Source organism: Pezoporus wallicus, unplaced genomic scaffold (assembly GCF_028554395.1).
Source record: "Pezoporus wallicus isolate ANWC-B61680 ecotype Strahan unplaced genomic scaffold, APGP_CSIRO_Pwel_v1 contig_8047, whole genome shotgun sequence".
Classification (NCBI taxonomy): domain Eukaryota; kingdom Metazoa; phylum Chordata; class Aves; order Psittaciformes; family Psittacidae; genus Pezoporus; species Pezoporus wallicus.
This window is the reverse complement of record NW_026639548.1, coordinates 1662395-1678606: the sequence shown is the minus strand read 5'-3', so window position 1 is coordinate 1678606 and position 16212 is coordinate 1662395. Positions and strand designations below refer to the sequence as shown.

General features: G+C 43.6%; 1 protein-coding gene across 21 annotated transcripts in view; it reads left to right on the top strand.

The window, feature by feature from the left end:
* The window catches only part of FBRSL1 (fibrosin like 1), a 533144-nt gene that overhangs the window by 129764 nt on the left and 387168 nt on the right, over positions 1–16212 (top strand). For all 21 annotated transcript variants that reach the window (XM_057414883.1, XM_057414875.1, XM_057414894.1 and 18 more), the window contains exon 2: positions 13126–13326. In XM_057414883.1, the coding sequence (XP_057270866.1) occupies positions 13126–13326 (201 nt within the window). The remainder of the gene's footprint in view (positions 1–13125; positions 13327–16212) is intronic.

Here is a 16212-nt window from a genome sequence, read left to right as displayed (position 1 = left end):
CTTCTCAGCATGCCTCTTTTTAATTTTTTTTTCCTTTGATGGAGGCTTTTCCTAATGGGATCTGAAAACCACAGACCTCGTTTATCAGTATGAGAGTATGTGTGGAGAGAGCTGGGGGATGAACTGCTGTTAAGCAGACATTAATTAACATGGTCCTGCACTCCCCAGGTTCTGTGGGGTGGGTGGATGTTAGAGCTGGTCTTTCTGGCTTTTAAAGCCTTTATACTGTCTGTCTGTGTCTGCAAGACATTTGCCTCTGGCATCATTGCAAAAAGGGTGCTTTTGACGTGGTCATCTGCTTTTACAGATTCTGCTGCAGCTTGACAACTAACACACATAATTTTGCTGGGTCATGATGGGGACCTTGGGAAATCCATATCCTTCACTGGAAACAAATATCTGGAAACTCCTGTGTTTTAAACACCTTCCTGTTTTTTAGCGAGCACTTCTGATGTGTGAAATTTCCCCTACTGCCCTTTTATCTGGTTTTGAAATGTAGTATTCTTGATATTATCTTTTTATCTGCGATTTTTACTATCAGAGGGCTCCCTGAATGCCTTGACAAGAGCTGCTTTACACATGAAAGCAAGATTATCAAGGGCTACCAGAGAGACACTGTGGCCCATTGGGTGCTGCGTTTGGGAATGGGGCCGAGGTCTGGGTGGGCAGAGCTGGAGGATTTTGCAGATAACGGTGGCACTTTGTCGCTTAGCAACAGGCTCCCGAGATGGAGGTGGCAGAGGATGGATGCCCTGAGTATATCCCTGCTCTGCCTGCCTGTACGATAGGCAGTGGGAATAGGTGTGCACCAAGAGTCCCCTGGGTTGCACCTGTGGTGGGATGAGAGCTTTATTCATAATAAACAGCAGTTGTGAAATGCTTTTCTAGCTCTGTTTTTCATCTTGAAAGTTCTTTGTATCATAATGCCTTTGAGATGTGCTGCAGCTCTTACCTGATCTTATGAGTGCTTTTTAGAACCATTTATAAAGCGGGTATCTTGCATATGGTTGCATAGAGAATTGGTGTTAGAGCCTGGATGAGAATTCAGGATGTGCTTGTTCTCCATAGCCCGTGCTGTTGTAGCAGTGAGGGCTGTTAAGGTAGCCTGTGTCTGTAATATAATTGTCATGTCAGCTTTTCTGTTTCTGGTTATCTACATAAGGAAGCAGATAGCTGGTGGAGATGTCAGCTGTGATGTAGCTTATTAAGAGCTACAAGACAGAAGTAATGACAAGAAACCCTGCTTCCATGCACACTGTTCTCCAGAGTCTCTGGTTGCATCTGTTCTGTCTTAACCCTTCCCACGTAGAAGGGTGGGGTTTTTTTTTGTTCTCACCAAAGGGTTATGCCCATTTGAACAAGTAAATGTTGTGTGCTGCATCTGTATTTCTCACTCTGTGATGTTTAGCATTGACAAGGTGCTGTGAACAGTAAATGAGAAGCAAAGTTAAGCCCTCCAGAGATGTGAATTGTGAGATGCGCAAGGGCTCTTAACTAATTTGAGTGGGTTAACGGTGATGAAAGTTGCTGCTCTGTATCATGTTTGAATTCCCTATTGAATTTCAAAATTGAGGGCTAGCAGCAAATGGAAAACTTTTGCATGAATGCCCCTTTCTCTCAGCTGTGACTGGTAAAGCCTTGTTCCAGACAGGAAGAAAACAGGTCCTATGATGCAGCTGGCCTTTGGTTCCAGGTCTGTGAAGTGCAAATAGAGGATTCTGGATCTGAAAATTAAGCATTTAGCATGGATTGAGGAGGTGGTTGCAGAGGCCTAGTTTAACCCTGCTTGGATGGGAGGGAAACACAAATCCTCTAAGCATAATGGAAAGAGAGTGGCAAAGCCAATGAAAACTTGTTCTGGCTTTGGTGAGGCAGCTAGGAGTGATTGATGGCACCTGCTCTGCTGAGTTCTTTCTCTGCAGTGGGTTATTGTCCTGTCAGCTCTGCTTGCCTGAGGCCTTATTTGACATGCTTGGATAAGTGGGTCGCATCATTTTGATTCTGCACATGTTCTCCTCTCTGCAGTTTGCTGGTTTTGTTCACTCTTGAGCATTAATTGTCTGCTGCCCTGGTGGACTTTGTTTGGTTGCTTCTTCCGTAGTGCCAAGTCAGACTAACCAGACAAAAGTACAGATCTCCTTTCAGGAACGTTAATGAATGTGCTGATTTATCTGCTCCTTATTGTGTCACATGTTGCAAACTGATGTACCCAAGAATTGGTGTTGTCATTCGTCAGAGAAGTCTGACAAATGTCTTGGAGAAGAAATTTGTCTTAGAAAAGTCTTTCTTCCTATTAGCACTGCTCTTGCCCTCTGTTCTTTGCTTTGAATTTCGTCTCCCAGAGGAAACTGGGATGGAAATGAGAATGAAATATGGGTTTCCTTTTCAAAAAGAAAATAAACCAAACCTTAAGGGCTTCCTATTGGAATGTGATGGGATTGGGCTTCTATCTCTTATCCTTTGAAAATCCCAGCTGGAATTATTTAATGTCAAAGCATGGAATTTCCCAGTGTGAAATTCATTGCTGGCTAAGGATGCATTGGGGATTAGAGAGACATCACTGACAGCACAGCGTTGCTGTCACCACAGGAGACCTCACTTGCACAAAGGGATGTTGCTGGTCTGTCCTGCTTCAAAGCTAAATCTTGGGGATGAGATTCTTCAATTCCCATTGAGATTACATGCTGTGTGACTGACAGAGTGGGTAACACTTCCCACTGCCTGGGAATAGAGGGGTAGAAGTAAGAGGCAAGAGCAAAACCTAATTTGCTGATTTTCATATTTGGGAAGGGGGTAGTTTGCTAAGGCACTTCCAGTCTTTCCCTTAAACTGCTTCCCAGTTGGGTGGTTTTGCTCATTTGACTGCATGATAAAAGGCTCAGATTAGATGATTACCATGGTTTCTTCTGGTCCAAAATGAAAATAAAATAAGAATCTCTAGTGTGGAAGCCTGATGTCTTACAAAGCTTTAACTTAGATCACAACACTCTCCTTAGGAGAAATCTCTAGGTTTTGGAGGGTGTCAGTTTCTAAGTACTTGCATAAAGAAGAAGTGGGAGCATATTTAGACATTTCACTGGGTAACCACTAAATGCCTTAATGCTTTTTTTTCTTCCTCCTCTGATCAAAGATGATTATTTTAAGGAGGCATCAATGTCTGTGTTAGGGATCTATAAAGCACTTAAACAAAATATGGGCTGATGGCTGTTTGTGCTCTGCTGGGGTGGTGTTAACAAGGTGCAGCGTTGTTTCTGAGACTTGTAAATCAGCAGTGGTTTAGGTGATGGAGGGAGAGAGAGGAGCATTTCTGTCACGTTACAAGAATAACCTTCCTGGCCTCTTTTTCTAAACTGGTGATGTCTTTCATAAAGAGGATTTGCCCTGCTGTTCTAATAAGAGTTGTAAAATAATATATGTGTAATTAGAATTTAATAATGATTTGTGTGACTGGATCTACAGCACAAGCCAGTTCAAGTGATTGTGTAACCTTTGCATTGTGTTCATTATCTAATGTTGAAATAACAGCTGGAAGTTGAGAGACTGACATGTAGTTCTAAAATTACAGAGCTTGAAATTGCTGCTGTCTGTAAACATATGAAAATCTATTAATGACCTTTGAGCTCTCTGACTGAAAATGTTTTGTAACATAGAATACATCAAAATTGGCTGCTACTATTGTGCATGTTTCCTCTTTCTCAGCACTTGCCTAGGATATAAATGAATGCTTCGTTCCTGACACAGATATCAGAATATTTGGAACTGTTCTAGGAAGCCCTAAGGATATATGGAAACATTTGGTCGCTTGTTGTTTGTTCTAGCAAACCAGTTATAGATGAGCTGCTCCTGAGCATGTGGTGTGCTAAGCCGCTTGACATGGGAGAACATAGCTGCTGGCAAGACTGACAGCTGTAGACCTCTGCTGTACAATATATGTCTCCAGCAGCATGTTTGAAGAGGAGGAGGGTGACGAGGGTGGCACAGATGCATCGTCCTGGACTTTTCATTAGCCCCTGTGACATTTAGATACTTAGAAAAGCATTTCTTATCAGCTAGAAGTCACCTCTCGGTTTTCCCCTTAGGTTGAAGCAGTGTGCTGTGGACAGCTGTTTCTGGAGACATATTTCTTGTTGTTGGATCGTTTATATTTCTTCTCATTTGTTTCCTCGCCAACAGGAACTACCAGAGGACTGATTATTTAATACACACTGTAGACCTCATGACAGCTGAACTGAAAATTGTTGCCTACCACTGAGGGCAACTGCAGAGTTGGTAAAAGATGCCTCTAGTGTCATAGTGTTTAAACATAAATTAATCTCTCATGCAGCACCAGGGGTCAGGGTATGGCCGTTTTTTTCCTCTGGGGACTCTCACCCCTACAATAGAGTTGGCAGAAGGGAATTCGTGAGTGTTCGTTGGCTTTGTGTGAGCTGTGTCAAACCCCAGTTGAAATTAAGCCTGCAGACTGCTCTGCTGCTGCAGAACATCGTGTCGCTGTACTGCAGCGTCTTTGGGAATGGCACCTTTCCTAAGAGAGTGGTAATAAAGAGTGTAGGCTGGAAGCAGAGTCTCAAAAACGTCCGCACCTACTTGTGGAGTGAATGTGCTTGAGGCTGTCACCACGTGGGAGATTCATCTGGAGCTTTCGTTCCATAGGTGCCACTGCCTCCAGAGCAGTATAGTTTCATGGCTGTATTTTAAAAGTAGATACCAAATGAGTGGAAATGACACGTGTGGTTGAATCAGGAATCCTAGAAAATAAAACTTCACATTTGTAGTTAATGGGTGGAAGCTTTGAATTACTCAAGAAGTATGGCCTGAGATTCTTGATTCCATGACTGAGCTACCTTAGGTTATAGCAGTATCTTTCAAGTCTCAAGTATGAACCTATTCATATGACAGTCAGTACCATCATAATGTGGTTGCTGCATACTTTGTGCTATGAAGATCAGAACCTTGAATGCAGAAGCATAGATGGAGGAGACCAATTCAGGCCCCTGCCTTTGGTAGATGAGCCATATGCCCAGTCCATCTGTCCAGCCTCAGGTTGGCTGAACTTCATTTCCAGAGTCCAGCTCACGGAAGCATGACATCCCCCTTTCAGCAGAGTTTGAAACAGTTGTGTCTTCTTTTGTTATTAATTTTAGAGAGAGAGACAGTATTCCTAAGCATTCCTGTCAATAGTGACAAATAGGCTGGAGACATCTTTTATTCCACAGTGCCTTCCTGTTTTTTCTGACTAGTTCAGCTGAAAATTATGAGTGGTGAAAGCATCCAGCTGCTGTACCAGTTTGTGTTGGTAGGACCCTCTTGCCTTTTCCTTCAGCAGCTTGGGGCCAGCTGGTGCAGCTGGAAACTGGGGCTTGCATTACCTTCCTGGCAAGATTGGAAATGAGTGATAAAATGGCCACATGTGTCTTCAAGCAAAGAACTGCTGCTTCAGGTCGTGATTCTGTCACCATGAGCTATCTGAATTCAATATGGGTGTCTGTTTAAATAATCTGTGGAGAAGGGAAATTGGTAGAGATTAAGTATTAAAGGCTGTTCTGTAAACAAGCTTGTGGTTGCTGCCTATCAGCAGTGTAGGCCCAGCAGTGTCATTGAATATTGGCATGCTTGAGGGATGTCTTCCCAAACCACTGGACCTGGAGTGTGTGTCCGCCCATGCCTCTTACTTGCTGGATACCTTTGGAAGTTCATTGAGGTTGATGTCCCTCAGATTGCATTGTTTAAAATGGAGGTGTTATACATAGCCTGTCACTTGGGAAATGGGTTTCATTGGTGCTGTTGCCATCCCGACTGCTTGGGAGGGCACTTGCCGAGACAGAGGGAGTTTGCAGGAGGCACATGCTCTGCATTCATACCCAGCAGTGCAGCAGTGCTACTCAAATAAGCACAAGTAGGTGCTGTCAGATAAGCACAAGTTCTTCCCCAGCTCCATCATGCACTACATACAGTGGACAGGGTGAGTTCCCAGTCCTGGCTGAAAGCAGCTTCAACCAAACGTGCTTTCATCTGCTGTGAAAGCTGGGCAGGTTGGCTTCACCATGCACCCCCAGCAGCACCTTTCAGCACTCCTGCAGGCTGTGAAAGCTGGGCAGGCTGGGCCTGTAGTATGCCTCATTTCATCTACCTGCAAATGGTGCCCCAGCTTCCTTTCAATCATTCAAGCTCCCTTGCTCTGACACACTTTCCGCTGACAGTAATTCTAGAGCACTCGTCGGGCATTTACTGCCATCACTAGAGGAAATACTGATGGCTTAAAATGGGATCATTTCCTTTCTGATGGACAGCGAGCACCTGTGGGAGTTTTAGTAGCTGTTACAGTATGTCTGTTAGTAGCGAGGAAGACTGGTGCAGCTCTCTGCAGTGACGTTCCTGCAGGCCCTGAAGAGGAAATTGGAGGAGAGGGAGAAAGCCACCCTGCTTCCTCTTGAGCTTGCAAAGTGCAGCTTAAACCAGTAGATTTTGTGTATCCATCTCCCTAATGGGTGGTGGTGGGGAAGGATTTATTACCAAAGAAGTGGACAACCTTATGTGTGCATCCGTGCAGATTTCCTTGACCTCTTACTAAAGAGAAGATATTTGCTTTATGTGTTTTTCCTTTTATTGCTCCCAAAATTACTGTTAGACACTGTTTCCAGGAACTTGATGCTACCGGGGTGGGACAGTACTGTTTTTTTTTTCCTGGTTTTCTTTCCTCAAGTAATTGAGAAGGAGGGGAACAGTACCAGCCCCTGCTCCCCAGCTTTTAAAACCAGTTACTGCTTAGCACTTAATTTATTCAAGTCTCATGCAAACTAAAAGAGCACTCAAAGCTTTGTAAAATCATAGTGATTGAAATACATCTAAAAGCAGAGTGATTTTGACCTTTTCTGTTGTATTTTTTGGCTACTTTGTGTTGGACAGCTGTCCAAGGTGTCTCTACTTGGTGTTGTGTCTTCAAGGTCCTAGCAGCAAGTCTTAATTCTTGGGTGTCATTACAAGTGGGTATTTAGCACAGTGGTGGCAGCTTGCTCCTCAGCTCTTCACAGGTGACAGGAGCACAGCCTCTGGTAATAAATTTGACTGGTTCAATTACAGCGAGTTTCTTGGTTCATCCACTTTTATTTTTAAGTTAAATTAGGTATCATAAACCTGCAAACCAATGGCTGCTTCAAATGTCTTAACATTTCCAAAGCTGTCTGCTCAGGAAGTCATCTTATTCTTGAGCTAAACATGTGACAGGGTCAGAGCAAATGTGGTGCATTTTAAAAAGTGAGACCCAGATTCATCTGGAACATGTCAGCTTTGGAAGGAGAATTGCAGTCTAAGGTTAAACAAGCAAGGGTTTCATTTGGAATCATTTTAATTGATATTGATTGCATTACTTGAATGTAGGGTCAAAGGAAGAAAGTCACTTTGAATCTAGATGAATTTTTTTGCCTTTTAAAAAACGCTTTGGTGGCTGTGGCTGAAGGGTTGGGGCTTGAGTTACATCTTCAGTGAAGCTTGCAGTGGCGGAGAAGAGAGGGAAGGGAAGTAAACCAAGTGTTTGTTATATTGGAGGAAAAATGACAACTTTCCTGTCCATGAGAAGGGCAAGCGTGTGGCTGGAGGTTCTAGCAGGCTGCCTCCCTGAGTGCCCTCTGCCCTTCCAGCCGGAGCTGCTGTGCCATGCTGCCAGCCAGTCCCAGCTCTCCTGCAGCCTCACTGCATGCTCCTTCTCCCAGCTTTCCAGAGAGAGCTCTCAAACTTCTCCTCTCCCACTGTTCAAGTGTGTTCCTGCTTGTTTTTAGATCTCCACTTGCATTTGCTGCCTGCTCACCACATTGAGTTCAAATTAAATCACTTTGGTGTGGTCCTAACTAATACCCTCCAGTAGAGTTACCTCTTATCCCATTCCTTTTTTCCTCCTTTTTTTTTTTTTTTTCCCCTCTCCATATTGTTCACCTCATTTTGTTTGCCTGTTGGCTAATTTTCTTGGCTGGCTCCTGTTCTTGCAGTGGTTTCTCTCTACGGACCCATCTTCAAATCCTTGCCTTAAAGTTAATTTATTTGATGTATGTTTGTCTTGTATATCTCTAATATTAACTTTCCATTTGAATGAGTGTCTCCTGTGCCACCTTTATGTAAATAAATGAACAGCAGATTTCCCTTAGTAGGGGTCCTGTCTGTATTTGTAATGTGCTTTGTCTACATAGAAAGCATGAGAATATGAAGTCAGCATTTGTTTCTATGTTGCTCTTTATTAACTGGGTATCAGGTCAATAGGAATATTTTAGAAGTAACCTAATTAAAAATAAATCTGTTTCAGTTCATCTCTGAGCCAGGATCTCTCCCTGAACTATTAAACAAACACATTTGACAACCCTATGCTAATTGCATGATGAAGTTGATATAAGGGTAGATGGTGTTTGGATCCTCGGAGCCTTTTCCATTGCTGTTTTGCTGAGAGAAGCTGGAAGCTGAAACAGGGACAAGCACAGTCTGTTTTAGAGACAGCAGTGGGGTTTTTATTTCCTTTGTGTGGATCCTTCTCCTGTTTGATGTTCAGTGGGATATTTCACGTTCCTCAGCTTAAGGAGTAAGTGCTGCAGTGAAGAGTTGTGGAGAGAGAAGCTGGAGGCTGTTTCCCTACTGGGAAATCAGCCCATATAATCTTGTGCAGTTGGCAGAGGCTGTCTGGCAGGAGCACTGTAACCAGGCCTTGCCTGAGCCTTGCAATGTCCAACAGGCCCTGGGGACAGGGGCTTGTAATGGACTTGATTTCACACCAGGGCTGAGTTTTGAATGGATGCTTGAGGGCTGAGGGTAGTTATTTTATTAACTGTAGGTGTATTTTTGGCCTCTGCACCCCTGCAAGCATGCTCGAGGTTTTTCGTCTACCTGTGTGGGTTTTCCACCTTTTTTTCAGGTTCAGCAAGCGTTCCCTGTGTCTGAAAGGTATTTGCAACCCCAGCCTCCCTCACGTGCTTTCTGACATCTCAGAGCTGTGTAAACTTGGAGGATTAAGGCAGAGTTAGAGCTGGGCTGAGCAAATACACAGTGGTACCTCCAGCCATGGATGCTGTCAACGTGGATCTTGCATCAGGGTCCTTTAGGGCTGATCATTATTTCTTGATCCAGCAGACAGCATGGAGTCCACTGTGCAGAAGTCTCTGGCTGTGGCATTTTGGGGGTAAGAACAGTCTCATTCTAAAGCTGAAGCCTGTGCACCGGCATTATTCACAGCTTCATTTATACGCAGAGTGGTGCGTGCACCTTGAGTGTCTTTGGAGATTGCAGCTGTGCCTCAGTGACAGAAGAAAAATGGCTTTTCAGGAAGGAGTCTTCCAAGAGATTAAGGATGCTGCCAGCTCTGCTGCAAGCAGAAGAGCAGTTGCATAACTTTAGCTTGGGCTAAATAGTGATCAAAGACCTCAGATTTTTATTGGACTCTCAAAATCTGTTGCACAGCTGAGGTTGCATACTTGGGTTGCCAGCCTGTGCTGAGGTCTTTGCCAGTGTATCATCACAGCTAGGGGTCTGCAAGTAATGTCAGGTAGAGCTCGAGGAGGTGGTACCACAATTACATTTTCAGCTGAAGTGTTCTTTGGTATCTGTGCATCTGAATAGGAAAATGGGGAGGTGGAATTTGTATGCTTTGTGCAGTAGCTGCCAAGAAAGAGGCTCTAAAGAAAGGCCTACTCTTCCTTATCTGTACCCATGCAGCCAATTAGAACCATCTGCTCTCCGTCTGCAGGCCAGACAGAAGGCTGCAGCCTGACCTGGACGGTGTAAGAGAGATTCATAAGTGAGGACAGGTAGGAGAGCCCTGGAAGCAGTGAGTAATAAGGAACAAAATAGTTTTGTGTATATTCTGGAACAGAATTTGGCAATCTCCTTACTGGAACTGAGAAGAGAGAATGGGCCTGGATCCACCAGCCTTCCTTGGAGAAGGGCATTTACTGGCCCTGACAGCAAAGGTAACCATGTCTGCTGGCTCCGAGGTTGGGCAGAAACCGAAAGGCTGGATATGGAGACCTTTTGACTTTAGGGCCTGACTTCAGACATTGTCATTATGTGAGCCCTTAGGCTTTACATGGTGTGCAAAAGGCAAAACTGTCTGCTAGTCTGGGCTTGTCTGGGGGCAAGGCTCCAGTGCAGCAGTTTGTCAGAGGCCAGTTTCCCCTCCCCACTGGCATTTCTGGATTGAAGTCAAGGTGTGTCAATAAACATTGTTCACTGCAGTGATGTACTGTATATTTTGTATGTGCTTAAGTTTTCCAGTGATTGCCTGTGCACAAGCACAGATGCACATCCGGAAATAGTAAGCTCTTGCACTGAGGTCCCCAACTTGGAGGTCATAAACTTGAGTAAAAGAGCAATTGCTGGAAGACTTTTAGCGGAGTAAATAGAAAGGAAACAAAGGTGGCAGGAACAGAAACCCCATTAGCCCCCTCCTACTCTCTGCCTGAGGCTGCAAAGAGGTCTGCATTTAGCAGCCTAGAAAGCAGTCCCGCTGTCACCCTCTGTCAGCGACGAGAAGCTGAGTTCAGTTCCCAGAAAAAGCCAAGTCCTGTGAGCTGAATCCTCTGCTGAAGCGGGGAGGAACATGGAATAGCTTTTCTTGTCCCAAGGCAGGAAAACTTGGCTTCTTCCCCCCAGCTGCCCCATGCTGCGGAGCTGAGAATGACTCCCTCTGCCTTCCTCCTGCAGGAGGCAAGCAGCAGCCTGGCTACCAGGGCTTGGGGCTTAATTCACGGCTGTTTGGAAAGTGCTTGAGATTCTTGGATGCAAGTGGCACTACAAGTGAATGCATTATTTCCTTGGCTTTAATCCAGCTATGACTATATTCCCTGAATTAATTTTGCTAGTAGCTCAGTGATGAGACAGGCCTTAAATCTTCAGACAAAACGGGGATAAAAAGCTAAATTATTAAGTAGGGAATTTTATAGGATTCAGTAAGGGGAAAACCACAGCTTTCCAGACTAGTTACGCAGTGAAGCAAATTATCTAAAACCTGCAGTGAATGTGCTGTGGGCACCGAGGGAAGGCTTTTCCTAAGGCATTGAGTCACCAGTAACCATGTGAAGCCAGGTAGAATTTAAACCAAAAGTGGCCATTTACTGCCTTTGAAAGCATCTTTGAAAGTGAATATTGCACATTGAGCCAGGAGCAAGTTGTTTGCTGGTGCTTTCAGGTGGGGTTATTCCTGCTTTCTCCCTTATTGGGGCCCCTGTCACCTCATGCAACATCTTCCATGTGTCTGCTGTCACGTTGCAGCCGCATCTGGCTTTATAAAGAAGTGCAGGTTTTTGGTGACTTCTGTTTCTGATATTTTGCTGAGTATTAGTTAACACATGTCATTTCCATTGCACTAGTTTTTGATTAGATACTAAAGCTTAGCATTTAGATTTCTACCTCAGCAACTTCCCAGTAAATAGAACAATCAGTGTGACCTTCTGTAAGTGCCATCTGAAGCTGGTGGTTTAGTGTGTTACTTTAAAGCTAAAAACCAAAGGGAGCAACTAAACATTTAGTTGAATTCCTCCTTTTATCATTCATGGAGAATAATGCCAGACAATCATTTTGCTTGCTCATTCATTAGTTAAGGCCTTGGTGAGCTGATCTGTATTCTGGTGTGTTCGACGTCTTTGAGACTGTGCTACTGGCTTTAATTTTGGAGTGGGGATTTTATCTTGGGGGTTTTGCAGCTTGCTGTGTATGTATGTGCTGTAAGAGGAGCTTGCCAGACCCACAGGACCTCTGTGCAGGGTGTTTAGGGGTTGGATATTGGCTGATTGTCTTTGAGCCTGTGTTGGGCTAAGAAGCAGCTGCATGTATGTTGTTGTTGTGATCGAAATGTCAGTGTCTCTGTGATCCTAAAGTGTCAGTACATCATCTCGCTTCACAGGGAAAGGTAACTTTAAGCAGCAAGTGATTTGGAGTGGAATCAGCCTGTTGCACACTGAGCAGTCAATTCACTAATTAAATGAGGGGGAGGAAGTAATCTGGAGCAGTCAGCAGGACATTTCATCCCAATTCTTCATTGTCTGTTGTTGGGCTTTAGTTTTGGAGAGACTAGAGAGCTAATGATTTTCATGAGCTCTTTTGCAGTACTGAAGGTGTGTTAATGTGAGTAGTTGTATTGCCAGTTCCTTCCATGATGTAATGGCTTGAGTCGGAAGCAAGGCACTGAGAGCAGGGGAGATGCTGTGGCTGAAGCTGACAAATTTTGGCATGGTAAACAGGGCTTTCTAAAGTATCTCCTAATCTGATATATTTTCCTCTCATAAAAAATTAATTGGGCTAGAGATTCTGTGGAACATTTCAAAAAGAGTTTAGTTTTTACCCTGGAGCAGTTAATAAAAAGCATTGGGGGAGGGGGGGGAATGTATCTAGCTGTTGTGAACTAACGTCATAGTGATTTGGCATGTTATTTCTTAAACTCTCTTTAAGTGGTGTGTGTAGGGGGAGAGTTTGACACTGTCACCATGAGTTCAGCTTTCAGTCCTCAAAGATGCCAGGGATAGCAGCAGTAATTCCCTTCTCTGATCTCACTTCCGATGTTAATCATTCTGACATGACATACCCGCTTTTAAAGTGTGCTTAGATTGTATGTTATAGTCCTGATTCAGGGCAGACACTTAACACTTAGAAGTGTTCAACCTCTGTTATGTGTTTAGATCCCATTGATCTCAGCTTGCTTATTGAATGCATGGTAGGCTTTAGAAGTGCATTTCTCCATATGAATGCTACTGTGAATCAGACTGTCAGGCCCAGGGGGGCTGATATGTTGCTTTCTGAGATCAGAAGCAAAATAAAACCCACCTCTGTTTCAGTTGAACAGTTAAAGGCTTTCTTTTAGGATGCTGATTTGTTCATGTGCTGTTGACGTATGGTTACTGAATTAATCTGAAGCAATCTCATTTTCATAACCAGTTCCAGCATCTCTGAAATTAATCAAACACATAGCCTGGAGAGTATTCATCCTAATCTAATCTAAAATTACTGTTTGCATTGTGTGTGCCTAATTATTCATCTTAAGTCATCTCTGGAAAGAACATGCTGTCTTGTTTGTGTTTTTGTTCAATATTTATATTGCTTATTGCTTAAAAGTAGTCTCAGAGAACTTAATGTACTATTTTTTTCCCTCCTTTACAGAAGGACATGTCACTAAAGCCTCAGGAGCGGAAGGAGAAATGGGAGAGGCATCCAGGAAAGAAACCTAGAGAATCTGAAAACTGTGTTTCTGCTGAGCCAGGTGAAAATGGCCATAACAATGATGCTGGGAGCTCGGAGAGAGAGGCAGAGAGAGGCAAAGAACGGATGAAGAAGAAGCTCCCCTTGAAGCTGTCCAAACAGGTAGGGAAATTACTTCTCATTTGTAGCAACTGTACTGTGGCTTTGGCCACTGTGAAATGTTGTCCAAGGTTGGTGTTGTTAATGTGACTGGCTTCTCTGGTAACTTGTGCTGGTGAAAACAATGTCTTTTACAAGACTTCTGGCTATGTGCACAAATCCTGCGTTGTGGAGAAGTTTCATAAGTTAAAACGGAAGATCAGATGTACTGGGTAATGTAGGAAGGAAGGAGCAGGCCTCCCGAGTATCCTGCAGCTTTGTGACAGCGTGGTAATTCACACCATTAGTTTGTGACTCTTACAATTTTAAATGCAAATAGAAATCATCAGTCAGACCATAGCCTTCTTTGGTGAAGATGTGCTTGTTAATGTGTGCCTGGAATTTGCAAACATGAGTGTGTCCATCCCATGAGTCAGGTTCATGTGCCCCTAAAACAGTATGCTGAGGAGAAAATACTCGAGTATTTTAGGTGGAAAGTCAGTTTGGAGGAAGTCATGCTCTGGGGAGTCTTTTCTTTGTGCCCTTCTAAAACGTTGTAGAGCATTAATGAATGAAGAGTTGTTATGCTGGAGGGGACGATTGCCGGCTCCCATCTGAACCACTGCATGTGGAGAGCCAGGAGGTGACAAAGAGGAGGCAGTATGCCTGGCAGGCTGTTTATCACTTAACTGCTGCTCAGCAGGGAGAGCTGTTGGTGACTCAGTGTGCGTTCATTGGTTTGAAATCCGCATGGCACAGCAGCATATAGCTATGAACAAACACTTTCCCAGTTGTCTGTTAACATGGTGCCAAATGGCAGCCAGCAGGAAGAGCAATGAACTTGACCCTCCAGCATTTGTTCTGGGCTAAGAAGTACACTATGATGGAAAACTACTTTTGTTCTCTGTGATGCAGAGAAAAGAGCTGTTTAACCCAAGCACACCTTCACTTCTGTGAACCTAGTTTTGTGTGTGTGCCAGACTGTGAAGGATTGAACTGTCCAATTACTGACAGTGTTTTTTCAGACTTGGAATATTTTAGGATTTGAAAGGATCATTAAGGTTACCTAATGTAACCCCCCACAGAACTTCACCACCACGCACAATCTTTGGTAGCATATTGGTTCAGAAGGGCCCATCACATTTAACATTAGAAATTCTAATGGTCTGTTCATGGCCCCACTCATTAACAAATTAGGAGGCTTTTGTTTTCTTCTTGATTTAAAAAGAATAGTTGGAATAATTCCATACGAATAACTTCAGTGAAGATGTCAGTACTTTTCTGCTTGCAAACATTTAGGTAGCAAATCATGTAACCGTGCACTCCTAGTAAAATATTTGCCAGGTTTGTTTTCTTTTAACTCCCCGAAGTGATACCAAATGTTTTGTTTTTAGGCTCATCAGTGTATATGTAGTTAAAATGTATCGAGTTTCTTGTTTGTTTTTCCTAGTAATTGAGTGATAGGGTTTCAATTCCCCCTCTGGTTACAGGTGCAAGGAGTCTGCGCACTGTTCACTCTCTGCAAATTAAAATGACTTTTTATTATGGGTGAATAGATGCACATTTTAGTTCTGATGGAAGTTTGAACAAATAGGATCCTCTTTTTGGCATCTAAACCCACAAAATGCTAAGCACGTATTTCACCAGAAGTTCCTGGCTTTCATACAGAATGTTTTGAAGCAGTGGTGCTGAATGGTGATGTCGGATGCTCCTGCTGCCTGCTGCTTATGCTAGGAATGTGGTATTGTGCTTCACTAGCTCCTCTGCCTCTGAAAGCTGCTGTTGTGTCAGGGGGGTTTATTTATGGGAAAAGGCCCCAAACACCAATCCAGTGACCCTTGCAAAGCATACATGGAGCTGGCTCACTTTCCGCTCTAGCCTGGGGAGTAACCTTACACATGCTCATGTTGATGCAACTGAGAGTGTGTGTAGTTGGAGTATGGGAACAAGGAGCACTGCGGGAGGTCGTTAGGTCTTGATTGCCGCCTGAATATCTCTAACATGAAAGCCTGGCTTCAGTAGATAACTGCCTTTCCACGGGTTAGAGAGTTGTTCCTTCAGGTGCAGTGTTTCCCTGCAAGAGTTCAGTGCTGTGGATGTGGGAGGCTGTGCCCTGCTGGGTAGTGGGGAGGCCCTTTCGTGGAGCTGGGGGCAGCTGGTTCCTCACCCCCTGCAGAGGACGGAAGGGTTGTTAGTAGTGACACCTTTATGTTTCAAGTAGTTGTGGCCAGTAGGGGGATTTCATGACACTTCCTTAGAAAGCTTTGGGGTAGAAGTTCTGTTACACCGACCAAACACGGGTTCCTGTAATGATATGCTGCTGCCTCAGTTTACCAGCCATTTAGGTTGTTTGTATTTCAGCTCTGAAAACTGAGGACATCGTTATCTACTTTGTTACCTGTTTCTTCTGGCTAGTATTTGGCTGCCATCATGATGTAATAGGGTATTTGCTGCCATATTAATGAAAACTTGAATTCATCTTTCATTGTTTAATCTTTCTTTCCCTGTAAGAATAAGTAACAAACGCCAAAAAGATTGAGGATTTGCACAAAGAGTATAAAAAATAAAGCCTGTGATGAGTGACTCATTAATACATGATGCCTCTTTAAACAAGTCACACTTGAATTCATCTTTTATTGAAAAGGGAGAGGTTTTAAATACTTTTTATTATCCTACCTGATAGAGTTGTGAAAAGCAGACAAGTTTGCAGGTCTGTAAGGTTGATGGAAGTAGCAGGGAAATTGAAGCTGGATAAACCAGGCTATTCTTAGTTCAAACTCATTATGTAAATGATATAGGCAAGTTCAATAATTTTTCCTTTTCTTTAATACCCACAAAGTTCACACCTAGAGTTCTGACATTTCCTGCCAAGCTGTCTAGACAAATTGGCTGTAATATGAAGTTTCCTGG